The sequence below is a fragment of the Panthera uncia genome, assembly GCF_023721935.1.
Source record: "Panthera uncia isolate 11264 chromosome D3 unlocalized genomic scaffold, Puncia_PCG_1.0 HiC_scaffold_8, whole genome shotgun sequence".
NCBI classification, from domain to species: Eukaryota; Metazoa; Chordata; class Mammalia; order Carnivora; family Felidae; genus Panthera; species Panthera uncia.
In genome coordinates this window covers 17454219-17472874 of record NW_026057586.1, presented here as the reverse complement: position 1 = coordinate 17472874, position 18656 = coordinate 17454219, and the positions used below count along the sequence as shown (strand labels likewise).

The following is an 18656-nucleotide window of genomic DNA, read 5'->3' as shown; positions in this document are numbered from 1 at the left end:
CCTCCGGGATGTAGGAATATTGTTAGAAATTTCAATTCTCTATTAGAAAACTTGAAAATCGAGTACTCGCCCCCTGCCCCCTATAAAGGTAACAAAGTTTGACAAAGGCCTGGCTAGTGAGGTAAAGAAGCAGTGAATCCTATAGGAGTCTCAGGCTCCGTGAAGAGCATGTTAGAATTGGGGCTGTGTACAAAGAATGAAGAGATCTGTCTTAAGTGCTCCTCGGTAAAGATGATTTTTTTCCCCCCTCAATTGGGTTTTTGTGGTATCTAAGTACTGTTGATTTAATGGCCCATGATTCCTGGACAAGAAGTCTTCTGAGAGGTATTAACTCCATGGGGCTAAGCCTTGAGACCCATTATACCTAGAGCACATTGTTTTAAGCCAGTGTAATATCATTGGGAGGCAAAGAGTTTAGGTGAGGTTGGATATGTCCATTTTCTTCCTGCTAGATCAGAAAATGATCTAGCAGGGCATACGGCAGATATTTTAGTAAAGTAGCTGGGAACAGGCATAACGATTCTCTAGGATCACGTGAGTTCCTTCTTGAAAAATTCTAAAAGCACCCAGTTAATACCCAAGTAGGCATTCCGAGGTTTCTTTTCAAAGGAAAATGGCCTGTTCTTTTTTTTTTTTTTTTTTTTTTTTTAACTCCCAACTGCACTTACCATCTAAATTTAAGGAAAGGCTTCCTGGAAAAAAAGTCGAGTGATGAATTTCTTTCATTTATTTAAAGTAGTCTCTGGCGTTCTTGTAAATCTGCAGGATTAAAATGAACTGCTTGCTGTAGAAGAAACAGTAGCTTGGAAGCGAGGAAGAAATCTTACGGTGGCTAATAAGACATCGTAATAGTTTGCATATGCAGAGGATAACCTTAAACTTGAGTTTGATATTTCACGTTGCAGCTCACAAATGAGCTGCCTTTTATTCAAAGAACCAAGCTGTCTGTTTTCGAGTGGGTGGGTGTGTACCCAGAGTTGGCGCTGTGTTGGTTTTGTGCTCTGTAAGGTTGACACAGGCAGTGGCGACTCGCGGCCACACCGGGGCGGCCTCTCCCCTGCAGGCGGCCAGGCCCGGCGGATCGGCTCCAGGGAACTGACACCGTAGTCAAGTCCGGCTTGCTGGGGTGGCCAAGATTATTTAAAGGGGTCTAGAAACACCCATATTTCCTCCTTTAACATTTACTGCGAGCTCAGGGCTCTGGGTAAAAAGCCCGTGGGGAAGAAGAATGAACTGAGTGGAGTTCCCCCCCCGCCCCCCCGGGGAAAATGCCTTCAGCCTCCCCACCCCCTGCCGCCCTCCAAATGCCCAGGTCGCCCCTTCCCCAAAGCAGAGGGCAAGCGAGAGAGGAGGGTGGGTCGGCTCGGAAGGCCAAACCCACGCCCCAGGCTGACCCGCTCTGCGGCCGGGTGAGCCCGGGAGAGCCACGCTGGAGGCCTGGGGGGTGGGATGGGCGTGGGGGCAGAGCCCCGCCACCCCGCAGCCCGCGGCCCGCCCCCAAGTCCGGCCTGTGATTGGCTTGGGGGGCGCGTGTGCCCGCCCCGGCGAGGCGGGGAGGGTCCCCTCTGGGCGCCGGGTGGGAGGAGGCGGAGGACTGGGCGGAGAGAGCGGGGGCCGCAGGGAGCGAGCGAGGGGGCGGGCGAGCCGGGTTCCGGAGATCGGAGAGCAGGCTCCGAGAGGGGCGGAGTGCTGCGGGCGGACGAGCGGGGAGGGAAAGCCCGGCGGGCTCCGCGCCGCCGCCCGCTGCACGGCGCGCTCTCCGGACCGCCAGCCCGTACGGCCCCGCAGCCTTCCGGGAAGAAGCGGCGCAGGCGGCGGCCGCAGCGCGCGCTCGGGCTCCCTCACCTGCCGGCGTCCGGCGGCTCCCCCGGCGGGACGCGCGCAGGCCGGGCGCGGACGCGGAGGAGGAGAGAAGACCGGCCGCCCGCGCCGCAGCCCAGCCGCCCGGGAGCGCCTCCGAGCCCTCGCGGGGCGCCGGCTCCATGGCGACCGGGCTCGGGGAGGAGATCTACGGACTTTCGGAAGATGAGGTGAGCGGTGTCCCTTCCCTCCTGGGACTCCCCGGGGAGTTCCTGTCCCGCGCCGGCAGGGGGTGGGGAATCAGGCCGACCCCCGGGTGCGCGTCTCCAGCGCCTGCGGCGGAACCTCAAAGGCGGGTGTGCTCTGCGGTTGGGGCCCGGCTTGGGGGGGGGGTGGTCTTCGGGCCCTTCCGCCCGGCGCTTGCGCCCCCAAACCCTAGCCGTGCGCATTGTTTGTAAATAAAGCGGCGCTACGCCCTTCGAGCAGGGGTTCGCCCCGCTGCTCCCTGCTTTGGGAGTGGGAGGAAGGCGCGTGCGCCTCTCTGGCCGCCTGTTCCCCTTCCTCTCCCAGCAGCGTCTCCCGGGCTGTTGGGCAACTTTCCGCCTCTCGCCCCTCCAGCCCGGGAGTCCATGATGTATGTCACGTCTGGGTCTCGGCTGGGGGCCCGCGCCGCGCGGGGGAGCCCGGGGCCGCGGAGGAGCCTGAATTGTCTCCCCTTTGGAACTTTCCAGCGATCGAGTCAGCAAGTGCTCTTGATGAATGTGTGCTTATCACGGTGGGAGTAGGCGACACGCTCGAGCTGGGTGTGTCTGTCCCTTCGGCTTGCAGAGTCGAAACCAGGAGAGTGGATCTCGGGGTCTTTTCGGTGGGGGAGGACGGCTGGCATGGTGGCAGGTGCTACTGGAAACTTGGGGGAAGCTTGCAGCCCTGCCATTTTTTTTTTTTTTTCCTTTTTCTTTCCTCCCAAGGATTTAAAGCCCGGCACCTCCGGGGTAGAGACAAAAGCTCAATTGATCTCTTTTATTAATAAAGCAAACCAGATAAGCCACGCCTCCAAGGCTGCCGGTTCGACTGGAAAGAGCTTTGTTTTTACCCTCACTCCTCGCAGTTTCCCACTCCTCCTTTTCGAAGCGATCCTGGTAAATCGCTGCTGAGCCCTCTCTCGACCAGCCACGCTCGGCTCTTATTGGTGTGTTGCGCGGCCAAAAAGGGGGGGGGGGGGGGGGGGGGGGGGTGGGAGGCCTGTCGCTGGCGCGGCGTGACCGGCAGGCTGGATGGAGCAGGTAGGAGGGGTTTGCCATCTGGCGGGGTGCGCGCTCAGGTCTGGCTCCCCTTTCGAGAGGTGAATTTACAACCCATGAAGCATTACTCAGCAGGGAGGTATTTCCTATCCTGGTTGTTCATTTCATGAAAAGTTGATGCCTGGAAACCCGAGGATTTCTGGCTTTCTCTTTCTTCCTCTCCTTTCTTTTCTGAGGTCCCCTCTTTCTCCGGGGTTGGGGGTGGGGTTCACGGAAGGCTATTATCTAGACCTGCCCACGTTATGGCTTCTCTCTCACCAGCTTTCTGGTATGGGGTGTGTGTGTGCGCGCGCGCGTGCTTTGTAAGTGTGTAATAGAATAGTTATCTTGGGGTGGGGAGGGTGTTTGGGGGTATGGCTTTTTTTTTTTTTTCCTTAACAGCTAGGTAAAGCTTGCTGTGGTGTGTATTTTACCAAAGAATGATCGCAATGCAAATCATGTGTGATTTACGTTTTCGATTATTTTGCCATGCTGTGCTCGGGTAAAATAATTTCCTTTTTTGGAGCAGTCACCTGGGGATGGGTGAAAGGACCATTGTTTTCTTTTACCCAGGGGGTGCTCCTCTCCCCGGCAGTCTCCTCTGCCGCAGCTTCCCCTTTCACTCTCCACTTCTCCATTTAATGAGCAGCAGTAGATGGCAGGCAGCGAGCTTTTAGGAAGGTGCTGAGATACAGACATTCCTAAACAAAGGGCTTTTGAGGTATTGTGGGGGAAGACCGCTGCATTTCATCTTTGGTCTCTCTCTCTTTTTTACATGATTTTCAAAGCTCCCTGAAAAAAATATATTACTATTAAGAGTGTTTTGGGAAATTTAACGGGATCAAGGAATGCTGTGTACATCCCTGTTTAATCTTTCTTTACATGTACATCCAGTGTCCCCTTCTGCCTAGAGTGCATCTTGCCGCTTGAGTTAACACATCTTCTTAACTGGTGTCCAGTGTGAGAGTGAAGGATGAAATACAAACAGCATTGGGGTTTGTGTGTATATGTATGACTGGGTTCATTCCTGCATGTTGCTAGAGGGATGTTTGGGGCTGTATGGGGAGCAGCACGAGGTGACGAAGACATTTTATTGAGTGATGGCTGTGTCGCTAGAACTATTGAGATTCCACGCCCCCCACCCCCACCCCCTGCACGTTGTATTACAAAAGGCAACTCACATCTGTGTTTTTTCAGCTTCCCCCGCCAGTGAGAAAATAAGGCAGGGCTGTTTTGATGACTTCCCATTTCTACGGTATTTGCTTTTTATGGGAGATTTTGCACTGTCAGGTTACCCTTTGGAAAATCAGGGAATGCCTTCGTAGAATATTAACAAATTGTGGCATTTGCACAGTTTGTTTGGTCTCTCTGAGTTAGCCTGGGTAAGGAAACAAATGACAGATCTTCACAGGCTCCGAAAGCAGACTGGCTGAGGCTGTTTTTTCCAGGCGTATTAAATATGGGTGTACCTCAGTTCGGGCACTCGATGTGCTGCCCGACATCACACAGGAGGAGGTTTTGATTGCCACACAGTTGTCTTGCGCACCTCTTAGCAAAATAGGTGTCCCTACCTGGCACATTTCTTAGAAGTTAAAGTTTGTGTTTTTCGTTGGAAGTTGATGGGAGAGCACTGTGTGTTTGGAGGGCACCCGGGTTTTGTGTCCCCTCTCAGAAAGCTTCTTTAGCTGTAGGTGCTGCTGCTGAAGCAGTGGATGCCATGACGGAGGACCTTGCTCCTAGGTCTCTCCAGCTTGTAGAACGGAAGGGATTAAATGTGGACTTTGCTTGTGTGAATGCACGTGCTGTTTATTTTTTGTGTCTTTCCGGCTGAGGTTCCTCAGTGAGTTATTACTCCTATTTACTGGTTTAAATCGGGTCACCTTCAGGAAGCCAAATTTGACATTGCCGTCAGGTGAAGGACTTTGGGTGTTAGATGAGCAGATTGGCCAAATTTTGTGATTCCGGGCCCAGCCTCAGGTTGGGTTGGGAATCCGAACGGTTGGACCAGTTGCGTCTGGCGCGCTTCCTTGGCAGTTTTTTGTTTTGCTTTGTGTATTTGTTTATTTAATGGCAATCCCGTAGCACATTTTGGCAGTTTACTTGGGAGTGTTACTGTTGATCTTCTGAAATCTTCTGTTACAACATCCTTTCTAAGATTTTGGAAATCCTTTATGGAAGAGATTTTTGCTGGGTGAAATACTAAAGTCTCAATGACAGCTTTCTTATTAGATGTGGCATTTTGGGGGTGGTTACGGGGAGGTAAATGGCATAGAAATGAAGGCCAGGCTGACGTGGGATAGTCCTTTGACACCTTCGGTCTGTAATTTATGCAAACCAGCGTAATTGGCGACGGTTTCATATGCTTTCTCTATACCTAGCACCATGTTAGGCCTTGATGTACTTGTCTCATTCAATCCTCATGAACCCACTGTGAGGCGTGCTAAGATTTACAGGTGAGGAATGGAAGCTCAGAGATGTTAAGTGACCTGTATAAGGCCACACAGCGAGGAAGTTACGGAATTGGGCCCTGAACCCCGTTCTGTTGATCACACAGCCCTAGCTTTGAACATGCTTCCTCCCTTCCAAGTTATCTTGAAAGGTCTTCATAGCTGGGTTGTTGAGGTTAATTTGCAATGGTGATAAACATCAGGAGTTGTAAACTGAATGACCTCTAGGTCTGCATTGACCGGGAGGCTTTCTTAGCATGGTCTCCATTGTGTTTTAAAACTTGGGAGTTTTTACAGAAAATGGGAAAAATCTGACCTCACTGGGGCTCCATTCTCACCTGGCAACAATTAGTGGATCCTAGGCGTCGCCCTGGAGATGTCCCCTACACCCTATTCTAGGCTTCTCCTTATTCACTTGCATATAATTACCTCCTTCATAACAAGCACTGAAGGCTGGCGCAGGTCTGTTTTCTTTAAGAGGCTGCCAACTTGAAGATGCACCATTATTTTACGTACCACTAAGAAAGAATGAAAAAAAACTGCTGTCACAACGTGTTATACCATTAATTTCATGAAGCATCCTTATTTCAGGGTGTTTTAGAATTCGTGACTCTGATTAGAAACCTGAGATAACCCTGGGCCGTCAGTTTCAAATAATACGCCAGTCATTCAACACTTTCAAGTCAGTTGCTAGTCAGATTTTTGCCTTTCCGTTACTGCGAAAAGGGGTAGCACGTGGGAAATGGTCTTGACTGGACATTGGCAGAGAAGAAGCAGGGAGCCCACAAGAGAGGCCACCTGAATAGCCATCTGTAAGTAATTCAGAGGAGTCGTTAATTTTTTAAAAAGTGGTCCGTGTGTGTTTTCAAGAGATCACTTGGGAAACCCTGCATGCTGTCTCTGAGGCTGTGCAAAAGCGATCACAAGATTGCTTTTGGAAATTAGTTTAGATACTGTATGGATCCCAGGGTGGATGCTGAAAAGCAGTTTTGTAGAGGGAGATAAGACTTGCCCATTTGTTCCAAGTCCAAATGCCTGAATCAGGCCTAGCAGTGCTGGCTGGTGTGCTCCGTGCCCAGGACACGGGCTTACCCCGGTGACAGCCTGCATCATGATTGGTAACATTTAAGAAAAACTCTAAAAGGGCCTAGGTTTTGTTGTGATATTTAAAAGCAGCTATTTTTCATTTACATATTTTTTTATGTTTATTTATTTTTGAGGGAGAGAGACAGAGTATGAGCAGGGGAGGGACAGAGAGAGAGAGGGAGACACAGAATCGCAAGCAGGCTCCGGGCTCCGAGCTGTCAGCACAGAGTCCGACGTGGGGCTCGAACTCACGAACTGTGAGATCATGACCTGAGCCAAAGTCTGATCGTAACCAGCTGAGCCACCCAGGCATTCCTAAAAGCAGTTTTATAAATGGGCAAATATAACACATTGTCTTAAATTCTACTCTCGTTAGATTTTTTATTTTTTTTCAGGAGTTCAATGGAATTTGTAGAAATCGACACTTTATATCCTCTTCAGTTTTATTTATTCAGAATGTTCTGAATTCTCCTGTTACTGAAAAGCAGTTTCCTTAAGGAATAAAAATAATTTTGCCCAAAGGGGTAAGGACAGCATTAAAACAGGAATCGTCAGACAATCCTGGTTTCTTCACCATGGCAGAATTTGTTAAAAAAAAAAAAAAAATTTTTTTTTCATGTTTGTTTATTTTTGAGACAGAGAGAGCATGAACGGGGGAGGGTCGAGAGAGGGAGACATAGAATCTGAAGCAGGCTCCGAGCTGTCAGCACAGAGCCTGACGCGGTGCTTGAACTCACGGACTGTGAGATCATGACCTGAGCCGAAGTCGGATGCTTAACCGACTGAGCCACCCGGGTGCCCCTACCATGGCAGAATTTAAAGGGAAGAGGTTGAATGGTAGCCGGGCATCTTCTCAGTGCGGTGAGGACCCACATCATCAGGAAACTTCCTTGCAGGGTGGTTCTGTGATTTTGGGAGCATCAGTATGCTTGACGTGTAGTCAGGAGGAATCTCCAGGGAGAAATCCCGGGCATTAGAGAATGATGTCACACGCCATTGAGGGGAGAAACCTTATGCTCACTGCCTGTTTAATAGCCTTCCCTCATGGTGCAGTTCTTAAACATAGCAGCATGGTAGTAGAGAAACCAATCAGTTTCGAGACATCGAGATCGTCTTACAATTCTTATTTTGAGTTAGAAGATCTGTTTTAACAGACTTTATTGGTGCCTCTGAATTTGGGGTCCTGGATGAATAGGAGGGTTTTCAAGTGTTCTTGATGCGGTGGGTCTTTGACGTGTTTTTGCCTTAGTGATCTATTTAATCGATAATAAAGCCAACTACATGATCTTTTGACAATCCATATTAAAGAGGATCAACATGATATATGCATACTGTAATGATGAAAATAAGTATGCGGATGTTAGGCTTGGTGGAGGCTGGGAGAAGGGTGACCAAATGTTACTTTCTGTTTTTGTATTGTTTCTCTTCCAGGTCACCGTATAAACAAATAGATCTCACTTTCTGACTATAGGTGGCAATGTTTGTACTGTTTAATGATGTTACCCTTGGTTGGGAGTTGCTTGTTGGGGGAATGTAGAAATGGGAGCCGAGTTTAGAGATGAAGATCACGTAGATTTAAGAAACCAGTATCTTCCTACAAACTGAAAAAAGAAAAAATTAGTTGGGTAACAATACCTAAAGTGATGTGTGTCAACGTGATCAGTTTCAAGCATCATCCTTTCTCTAAGGTTCGCCCTTCTCCAGAGCCTATTAAATTTAGAAGAGGGAAGGCACTTGGTTGTGCTGGTTGTTGAGGGGGGGGGTACCCACAAACACACACGGAAATGGTCCTTCCGAGAAACACTGCCGTGTCCTTTCTTGGGTGCCTAGGGACTTCTAAATAATGCTGGTTCTGTATGGACTGTTACAGAACGGCCATCATGGGCTTTGAGAAGGAACTAATAATTCTCGCCACTCCTGGGTGCTTGATTGCTGGAGATCTTCTTGATTCCTGAGGTAAGACTGTAGCTCAGGTTCTAGCAGAGAGAAAATCGGTGGTATAAAGATCCGGGACACTTCTTTTATGAATATATAGGACCTCGTTATAGCTGTAATGTTTTGTTCTGATCCTGAGTGGCCCTGAATGCTGGCTGTTACCGTAATACCTTTAGGTGAGGAAAGCCACATTACATAAGTGTATCTGGGGTAACTAGCTTAGACATGACACTCAGGTCGACTTTTTGTCCCTGACTCCAAGGTCCTGTATTGATTCAGAACTTGCCGAGTTTGCTGGTGAGACTATCCGATTCCCTCGCTGTCCCCACATTCAGTGTTGGGTGACTTCTTGGCAGTCACTGAGATCCACTGAGAGATCTTGTATTTTTATGCCGCCTCTTCAAGAAAAAGGGGCCATTGAAAAGTGACTTTGTTCTTAGTGTAAAATGCTGCGATGTGAAAGCCGCCCTGTAAAGGAGGCACTTAGAGTGGCTTGTGGGGATAGCGGTCCATGACGGGGATGCACTGGCCATCACAGGTCAGGGTGGTGTCCCATCACCTGTGATGTCAGCTGTGACGGACCATGGCTTCCCAGGTGCACTGGAGTGACTCAGGTATGTGTCCACCCCCCTCCCGTCCACCGGGGGGAGGCCGTGTGCTTTTTCTGCCTCTGCGCGGGACTGGCTGCCTCCAGACTGAGGGGGGACCTTGTGCAGTCACAAGGGCTCACTTGTGTTTGTGAGCCTCAGTCTTGGCCTTTGTTAGCACGATTTGCACATTTTACTTCCCAGTTTCAGCGGCATTCAAGGCCTGGCCTTCCCGGTCTCCTTGGATGAAGCTCCGGGTCCTGTTTTGTAGCGTGTCTTTGAGGGCACTTTGCGAAGCTGGCCTTGCGCTGCGGGTGAGGCGTTGAGGTGGCCTTCGTGGCTGGAAAGATGCACGTTCCTACCTGGCGGGCCTCCGTGGAACATCTGTTAGGAATTGACGTCTTGAAATGCAAACTTAGTTTTGTTCCATAATCCGTAAGATTTCAAGCGTTAATGTACATTTTGGCACCTGTTGGAAGTCACCAGTGTGAGGGCTCTAGTGAAGACGGGCTTGGGTCAGAGGTGACGTAGAAGGTGAAGATCTTCTCTATTAGTTTTTCCTGCGTAAATGAAGATGTTTTCTGAATGGGTTAGTTTTACTCAACGCGCATCAGTCTTGTTTTAAACGCTGGAAGTTATTTCGGTCTGGTGGTCCTCCCTCCACCCCTTCCAGAAAACAAAAGCAAGCCTAAGCTATTTAGAGAATTTGCTTAGTAAGCGCTCAGTGTGTACCTCGCGGAATTTGGAGAGCCACCTACTTACTCTCCAATCTCCCGACTACCTTTAGAACCGGTGTATGTTGACTTCCTTTTCTAAGGCTCCATTTTTCTCTCTCTCTCTCAATAAGTGATTCATCTCCAGGTGCCATCACTGCGCCAACTTGATCTTCGGCGGTTTGGGTTGGAAAGGGGAAGGAGTGTGAGGTTTCAAGAAAAAGCAAAACTGGGACTCCATTTGCTTCCTTTTATCATTCTCCAGTTCCTTTTGTGCTTCGTGAATTGTGTGTGATAATTGGATGCAAACGCAACTACAGTCGGGTTGTTTTTACACGTCTGTACTTCCTCCCCATTTGTTAGTTACTCCAGAGGATAAACGGATGTGGCTCTTGAATGAAGCACTCTCTGAAGGGAGCTGAACCCTGGGTTGATTCTGTGTTGTAGAGTATGTTTATCCCCATAATCGAGAAATTGGTATGTGCCGTGCTGTCTGCCTTTGGAAATGATGTCTTAATTCCGCCGACTGTTAATAGTGGAAGAGAACACTCTGAACTCAGAGTAAGAGCTTCTCCTTTCCTTTGAGAAGTGAGGTAGAGAAGAGCGTGCACCACCCATGGGGGTGGCTGGTGGGTTGGGGAGATATTGGAGAGGATTTAATAATGTGGAGATGTCACTCATATAGTTGGAAAAAGTGGGTTACAAAACGGGGGGTGCCATACAGTCCTATTGTGGTTAAAAGTACGTATGCATAGAGGGGCATCTGGTGGCTCAGCCAGTTAAGCATCTGACTCTGAATCTCAGCTCAGGTCTTGATCTCAGGGTTGTGGATCTAAGCCCCGCGTTGGGCTTTGTGCTGGATGTGAAGACTACTGTGAAAAAAACAAACTATATATATGTGTGTGTGTGTGTGTGTGTATGTATGTATATATATATATATATACATATATACACATATACATGTGTATATATACATATATATGCATATGTATATGTATATACACATGTATATATATACACACACACGTGCATGTGTGTATGTGTTTATGCATAGAAAAAATGTAACTGGGTACATATCAAGATAATAACAGTTATTTTTGAGTAAAGGGATTATGGGTAATTTTCATCATCTTTTTGTATTTTACTTATATTTTTCTATATTTCTACGGTGAACTTTTTCTTAATATAAAAGCAAATTCAAGAGGCTTTGGGTAAAAAATGAGAGCACTTGTTCAGAACAGATACTGATAGGGTGATGAACATATGTTCATCAAGGGCCCTGCTGTGTGCTTTGTATTTAAGGATATCAAGGTCGGTGCGTTGCCACTCTTGCCTTTTAGGAGCTCCCTACCAACGTGGGAAGTTGCGGGATAGGTGAAAAAAGGAGTGGACTTTTTTCCAAAACAAAGGCGTGGGGTGGGGAATGAGTAAATTAGACTTACTTTCACTCGCAGTACAGAGGTTTCATTTTGTCCGTCATGGACACTTAAAATTTGGATTTTCATCTTTCTGTGCATCACAGCTGCATAAAAGTAATTTAGATCATTAGTTGTGTTTTACGTTCTCTGAAATTTTTGTGTGCACAATGAAATTGGGGCCTGTGTGTGTGCCATAAAAACCAAACTGAAATCTATTTCTCCTTTTGCGTCTTTGGGTTTTGACTCTGTCTTGTTGCAGTACTGATTAGTTTTAGATCTCGAAAAGGTACTTGGACATGGCTGTGATCATCTGTGCGACTATCTAAGTATCTGGAAGCAGCTCTTTATTTTGCCTTCGAGCTGACTTGTAACGTACATCCAGGATCGGTACGTCTGAGTACATTTCATGGTGGTCCCTTCCCGAACAAAAGGGTGCAGTTGACAAATACTATGTTATGTCTGATCTGACACTTGTCTTTGTGTGTCCCTCTCCCTGCTGCCGCTTTTAATATTTCTGACCCGAGGATGCATCTTACAGTTGACGTGTGTGTATAATGTGGTGGTGGGTTCCCTGCACTCATACCACCCCCCCTCCTCCCCCCAAAGTTACAGTTTGCGGGTATCTCAGAATTGTAGTGCTTGAGTTGGCCAATCTCAATTTGTGTATCGTGGTGGCCTGTGCGTTATGGTAGATTATTGATAGTTGCCATGGAGATTGGCGTTATCTTTCTTATTCAGTTATGCTGTGTCTGTTAAGCAGCCACCTGGACAGTAAGGAGGAGTGCCAGCTCGGTGACGTCATCAAGGAATCAGGTTCCATTCTTTACTCCACGGTCTAAGGCCTGACCCTTTTCAGAGACCTTCTTGGTCTGAGAGTTGCAACCAGAGCTATGTTCTTTTTTCCTACTTGCAGAGGAAAGAGAATGGCTTCCTGGGTCTTTCTGTTAAGATTAAAGACATTTCATTCCCAGAAATACCTAGGCAATGTCTTGTGTCCCATTGGCCACGGAGGCTTTGATCTGCTCATCTTTTAACCAGCTGCTGGCAAGGAGGGGATGGGGTTACCTTTATTGCTCTAAGGGTCTACCCCTTGAGCTGAGGTGAAGCCCATGAAGGCCCCACAGTCCACCCACTGGATAATTCATCCACCTTCAGATATATTCACCTTCAGAAATACCCATGGCTTCCTGAAATCACATGCTCCCTTTCCCTAGAGAGGCAGCCCATATTTTCACCTGAGTATTGCAAGGATCTCTGGGTGATACACTGTCCCTTCTCTTACCCCTGAAAGGAGTTGGTTTTAATGGTCCAGTGATGGTATGGCTAAATAGGTTGGGTCCCCCAAAACATCAGCCTGCAATGGTGAAGAAAGAGTAGGATGCTACCATAAACCTCCCATTTGGAGAGGGTGAAAATAAGAAAACTCCCAGTGTGCTGGTCTCCGGATCAGGAATAGCAAGGCATCCTTGGCTTGGTCTGCTAGCCTGGCAGCTCATGGCTTTGCTGGATTATGCCCATTGTGAGACTCTCCCAGGGTCCCTGCCCTCTACAGCTGCACCTGGATGCGGCCGGTCCTGGCAAACTGCCTCTTCTTGGCTCCTGCTTGGGTGTGAGTTTGGGGCTTCAGGGTTGGGTGTCTAGGGATCGAACAGCCACAGGCTAGTGTTGGCTGATCTGGGTATTTGGCAATATTGCTCCTGTGAAAACTTGGTACTGAGTTTGTTTGCATCTGGTCAATACCTTGACCAGGTAACAACAGCCCGTGACCTTTTCTAGATGAAGTCTCTGGTTCTGGGAGTTTCTGTGTCCTAGCGAATGGTCTCCGTGCCCTGTTCATCCCCTTCGCTTCTGCCTCAGAGCCGTTTGAAGTTAGCCTCACATGAAGAGGCACACCGTTTGGATCCAACGGACGGCTGGGCGCTTGAACCCACTCTGCCTTTGCTCTGCCTAGTCAGAATGCCCAACTTCCCCAGGCTGGGATGGTGGGGCTCACAGGACCCTCCGCCTGCCCCCGACTCCGCCATTTCAATCTTATTTATAACACTTCTTTTTATACACAATCTGTTATGGTTAGGGCTCTTGATTGCAAGCAACAGTGACCGATTCTGATTAATTTAAGCAGAAAGGGATTTATTGAAGGCATTTTGGATGGCACAGGAGTACCTGTCAAGCTGGAGAGCCGGGCATAGGCTGCGGCAGGGGCCAAGGGAGGCTGGGCACCCCAAATCACAGTGAAGGACCCGGGGCCCCCTGACACTGAATGCCACCTCTGACACCGTTCCATACCCGTCTCTGGGTGCCGCGTGGGGGCAACCCCCTTGCCGTGGCTGCGTCCCTCTCCTCTTGCTTACCTGTGTCGGGGGTCCTCACCACCACTCTCGGGCTCAGTGATTCCTTCACAGGGACCCAGAAACTGTCGTACTCACAGTTACGGTTTATTATAGTAAAAGGGCACAGAGCAAAGTCAAAAGGAAGAGATGTGTGGAGTGAGGTTTGGGGGAGACCAGGTCGCCGGCTTCCACGAGTCCTCTCCCAGTGGTGGCCTGCAGCGTGTGCAGAGTTCCTCCAGCAGCAGCCGTGACAGCGTGTGTCACAGCGTGTGTGGGACGTTGTCCACCAGGGAATCTCACGAGGGACTCCGAGCCCCGGGTTTTGTCGGGGGCTGGCTGTGGGATGCCCTCCGCCTAGCACGCGCACTTCCAGACTCCCGGAATTGGGCGTGAAGCACGTGGCCGGCACAGTCTGGGCACAGTGAGGCACACGTCTCGTTCGGGGAATGTTGCACCGTCTGCGGAAGGAACTGTTTACCGTTCAAGTTTCCAGACACCGGCGGGAGGCCAGCCTCGAAAGCGGGCCTTTCTAAGGAGACTGGTCTGGGCCTGCTGCACCAATTCCGACCTGCTCGCTGCCTCTTGGAGTCCCCGATGGCCAGTCTCAGGCCCGTGCCGGCGACCCTTGCTGCCGCGGGAGGGGGATGCAGGGTTTGTTCCTCCTTTTTTAAACTTTCGGTTTCAGTGGTGGGAGGTGGGCCTGGCCTCCCGCCAGATCTCACACTGAGCGCACCTCCCCCCCCCCCCCCCCCCACATGGGAATTGGTTTCTGATGCTGTCAGCTGGAGAGCCAGGCCTCGGCCGAGGCAGGGGCCAAGGGAGCATCAGCATCCCCCTCCCTAAAAGAAGACCCAGCTAAGCGTGGATCAGGCCCGTTATAAATGTAGATTGAGTGGTTGCGATAGTGAGGCGAGGCAGTGTGTGTTTTGAGCATTTGCCATCCCTGCATCATGGAGAGGCCGTGACATATTTTTGGAAATTTTGTTTGTCCTTGTTGGGGGGGTTGCTGAGTGTACCCCAGGTGCCGTAGGTTTACAGGTGCTCCCCAGGGACCTACGGTGTCCTTGGAGATATGGGAGAGGGATTCAGTTGAGATTGAGGTGCTGTCAGCTGCTTGAGGTTTGGGGACAGAATATTCCAGACCGGGAGGGGGGGGTGGGGAGTAGCAAACATGAAGGCCCCAAGATGAAAATGAGCTGGAGGAGCTGGGGGAATGGCAGAAAACCAGAGTGGCTGGAGCCGGGGGGGGGGGGGGGGCGGGGGGGGGGGGGGGGACGGGCGGGGGGCAGGGGCAGAGAGGGGGGACGGGACAGATCAGGAGGGCCTGGACAGCCACTGTGGAGGGCTGGGCTTTCCTCGGCACAGTGGGAAGCCGTTGGACCGTTTTTCTGGCAGAGGAGTAGAGGGATCTGATTTGTGGCCTGAAGTAACTGGAGGAGAAAGGATTGTTGGAAGGACAGGAATGAATGAAGGCAGGGAGGCCAGTCGGGGAACTCTGGGACTGGTTGGGTAGGAGGTGTGGCAAGCTGGGATTCGAGCGGGGGCACAGCAGGGGGAGGCGGAATGGAGGGACCGGCCATAGGTTTTGGAGGAATTGGCTGGGACTGGACCTTTAGAGAGACTTGGGATGTTGGTGTAGCAGTGGGCGGGGAAATTGGGAGAGCAAAAAGGTCTGTGCTGATGAGGCTAAAAGTACCGTGTCCATTAAGAATCCGGGTGACGCCAGCAGGCAGGTGGATATGAGCATCTAGAACCCAGCCGTGCTGTCAGGGCGGGGATGGGCTAGTTGACACTTGAGGCCGTGAACTTGGGGAAGGTGAGGATTGGGGTGGAGGAGAGGCCAGGCCCTGGGCGAGGAGGGCGGCTGGCGCTCTGGGGGACAAGTGACGGGAGGATGAGGCGGATGCCTTGGTGGCCCTGGTAGGAGCTGTGTCAGGAGGAGTGGGAACGGAGGCCCTGGGGAGGCCACCCTTTGGAGGAATTTTGCTGTGAACGAGCGTGGAGGCCTGTGGCTGCCGCAGAGCGAGGGCTGGGTCCTGGAGGATGTTTTCTGAGGTTGGGAGACACCAGGGTGTATTTGTGTGCGGAGAGGGAGAGATTGACGCAGAAAGGGAGCCTGCCTTCGCAGTGGGTTTGGTGTGGTCACTGCTTTGGGGTTTCTGGGCCTGTCGGAAACCACCTTTGGTTGTGTTGGCATCGGTGACCCTTCGGCTGCCTCAGGCCGAGGAGGTGCGGTGTAAGAGGTCAGTGGTTTCCTCCTCCTGCCCAGCGAAGCCAAACAATGGTGGACGTGGGGTGGGAAGGTGGGTAATGAGTGTACATTTCCCTAGGGCTGAAAAGGCACAGAAACAATGAGTCAGCACCAAACATGGAGGTAGTATAGCTGTCCTAGGGCCCAGGAGCCAGCCTCGGGGCAGCCAGCACCACGGGATGCAGACCTACTAAATGAAATCACAACCAAAAAATGTAAGTCAGCAGAGAGGCGAATTGAGAGACTTTTTTCACCTTTTCAGTGGAATGCCGAGCTTCAGAAGTACTGTTCTAATTTGTGGTTGAGCCCCAGTTGACCTCCTGGTGTCCTCTGACCTTCTCCGTCCCATTGCCCTGATGCTTTGAAACACTTTTATTGTCTTAAATTGTATATCTTCTTAAAAGCGACTTCAGGCTTGTTGGAATGAGGTTGGTGTCAATACACAAAAAGGTTGATAATTGCAGGAAGGGACCGGAAGGCCCGCTAATGGACAGTCGTAAGGATAGGACGGGGTGGTTTGGCCCGTCCGAGTTCCATAACGGCCCTGTCGCTCCAGGAAGGAGCAGCTTCTCAGCTTACCGGGCTTATTATTGTGGCGATTTTACCTCCCGGGCCACAAAGGCTGTGTGTGCCCTTCTTTGCCAGGCGCTTTGGATTGTGGAGTCTGCAACATGACGTTTCAGGCTGGTGCCCTGGTACGGACGAGGATAGTTTCTGCGGTTTCTCTGCCCTTTTAAGAATCTGAGGAAAATCGGGGCGCCTGAGTGGCTCAGTTGGTTAAGCGTCCGACTTCGGCTCAGGTCATGATCTCACAGTTGGTGAGTTCGAGCCCTGCGTCGGGCTCTGTGCTGACAGCTCAGAGCCTGGAGCTTGCTTCACATTCTGTGTCTCCCTCTCTCTCTGCCCCTCCCCTGTTCATACTCTGTCTCTCTCTGTCTCAAAAATAAATAAACGTTAAAAAAAATTAAAAAAAAAAAAAAAAGAATCTGAGGAAAATAAAGCCCAGGGGTGTTGAAGGCTCAAAGGCGAGTCTGCGCCCTTCTGTGGAGTGTATTTGCCTCTTTGGGACTTGGAGAGGCAGGAGATCTTTTCACTTAGAGTTTCACTCTTCCCCATTTTCCCCAATTTTAAGTTAATCCTATGGACTAGAAAAAAGGGGTAATACCTCTGTGGCATGAACAAATTAGGGTTCAGAAAGATCTCAAAAATGATTTTTTGGGGGGGGCGGGGGATACCTGATCTGCTGAGATTGGCTGATCTGCAGGTGTCTTGGATGGAGGGCACACTCGTGGGGCCTGATGTTGTGCTGGGGATGGTGAGAGGCTCTGACCGATTTGAGACAGCTGCATAAACGACCATCACACGTGGTGGTCCATGAAGGAGCAGAAACAGCTCTCCAGGGCAGTGCTTTTGGGTCTGGGGTGTAAAGATAGGTGGAAAAGATGGGGTATCCAGCCTCGAACAGCGAGCTCTGAGCTGACTTTTAGATAAAGATAAGCGAGCAGCCAAAATTCGAGCACTTTCTACATGCTCGGTGCTGACAGAAAGGTCTTAACAAAAACGAACTCTCCTCGTCTTCACCTCAGCGATTTGAGGTGGGTACGTCTTTCTCCATTTTATAGGGTCGGGAGAGAAACTGAGGCACAAAGATGTTAATTGATTTGCCCAGAGGGTCACAGAGCTAGTAAGAGGCAGAGCCAGGACTTGAATCGAGGCAGTCTGGCTCCCAAGACCGTGGGTGGAACCAGCACCCTGGTGTCTCAGGGCAGTTCTTCAGGGAGGAACCTTGTCCAGGAACTGGGTCCCCCATCCTTGGAGGCACTCTGGGAAACCTGTGTGATTTGTGCTTTTCTGGTGCTTGCTGTGCATCAAGGGGAGAGTGGATTTGAGGTGAATAACCATAGGAGGTCCTGCAGCTGGCCGGGTGGAGATGGTGATCATGACAGTGGAAGCCAGCAAGGGGGATAAATAAATGCAGGAGGCATTTTAGGGGGCAGGCCGCATTGGATTGGTTACTGGTTGATGAGGTGAGAAAAAGGAAGGAGTCTAGAATAGTCACCCAGGTTTCTTGTTTCAGAGGGCTACATGGATGGGAGGAAGGGAGAAACCCACATTTAGTAAATACCTTGTATAAAGGTTCTAAACTGGGGGGTATCCCCCCTCCAACATTTGGCTATGCCTGGTGATATTTTTGGTTGTGACAACGTGGGAGGTGCTCCCGGCATCCAGTGGGGAGAGGCCGGGGTCACTGTTAAATATCCTACAAGGCACACAGCGTCCCCCACAACGAAGAAATACCCGGCCCCAAATGCCACTATTGCCAGGGTTGAGCAATCCCACTCCGAGGCCTACCAGCTGTACATAGAGCTATATAATTTAACCCATGGACCAGTCATGAGCTGTTGTACGTCCTATCTTTCACATTTTTCCAATGACAAAATGAAGGCTTAGAGGGGAACAGGACCCAAGCCGCGGAGCTAGTAAGTTCCCGAGTCCGAATTTGAACCCCCGTCTTCTGGATGTAGGATTCAGACATGCCGTCTCAGTTCTCCCCCTGCTGCTTTTATTCCGAACGGTGCTGCAAAGGAAGAGGCGCGTCGGGCTGGGGGGTTCTTTTTCTGTAGTGCTGGCTCCAGACTGGAGGAGGCAGGAAGGAAGGTGGTTGTTTATACTCCGCTCCGCATAGGATCGAATAGCTCTGCGTTTTCCGATCCTGAAGGTCTTACAGTGAAGATTTCACAGAAATATGATCATTTAGATGTTGGCTTCCCCCTGCAGATCTAAATATGGGAACACGTACTATCCTCTC

At 50.2% G+C, this 18656-nt stretch overlaps 1 protein-coding gene across 2 annotated transcripts in view; it reads left to right on the top strand.

The window, feature by feature from the left end:
• Nucleotides 1-1604: 1604 nt before the first annotated feature.
• Nucleotides 1605-18656, top strand: part of NEDD4L (NEDD4 like E3 ubiquitin protein ligase) — a 341033-nt gene continuing 323981 nt past the window's right edge. For both annotated transcript variants that reach the window (XM_049620273.1, XM_049620272.1), the window contains exon 1: nt 1605-2030. In XM_049620273.1, coding sequence (XP_049476230.1) covers nt 1983-2030 — 48 coding nt within the window. In that variant the 5' untranslated portion in view covers nt 1605-1982. The remainder of the gene's footprint in view (nt 2031-18656) is intronic.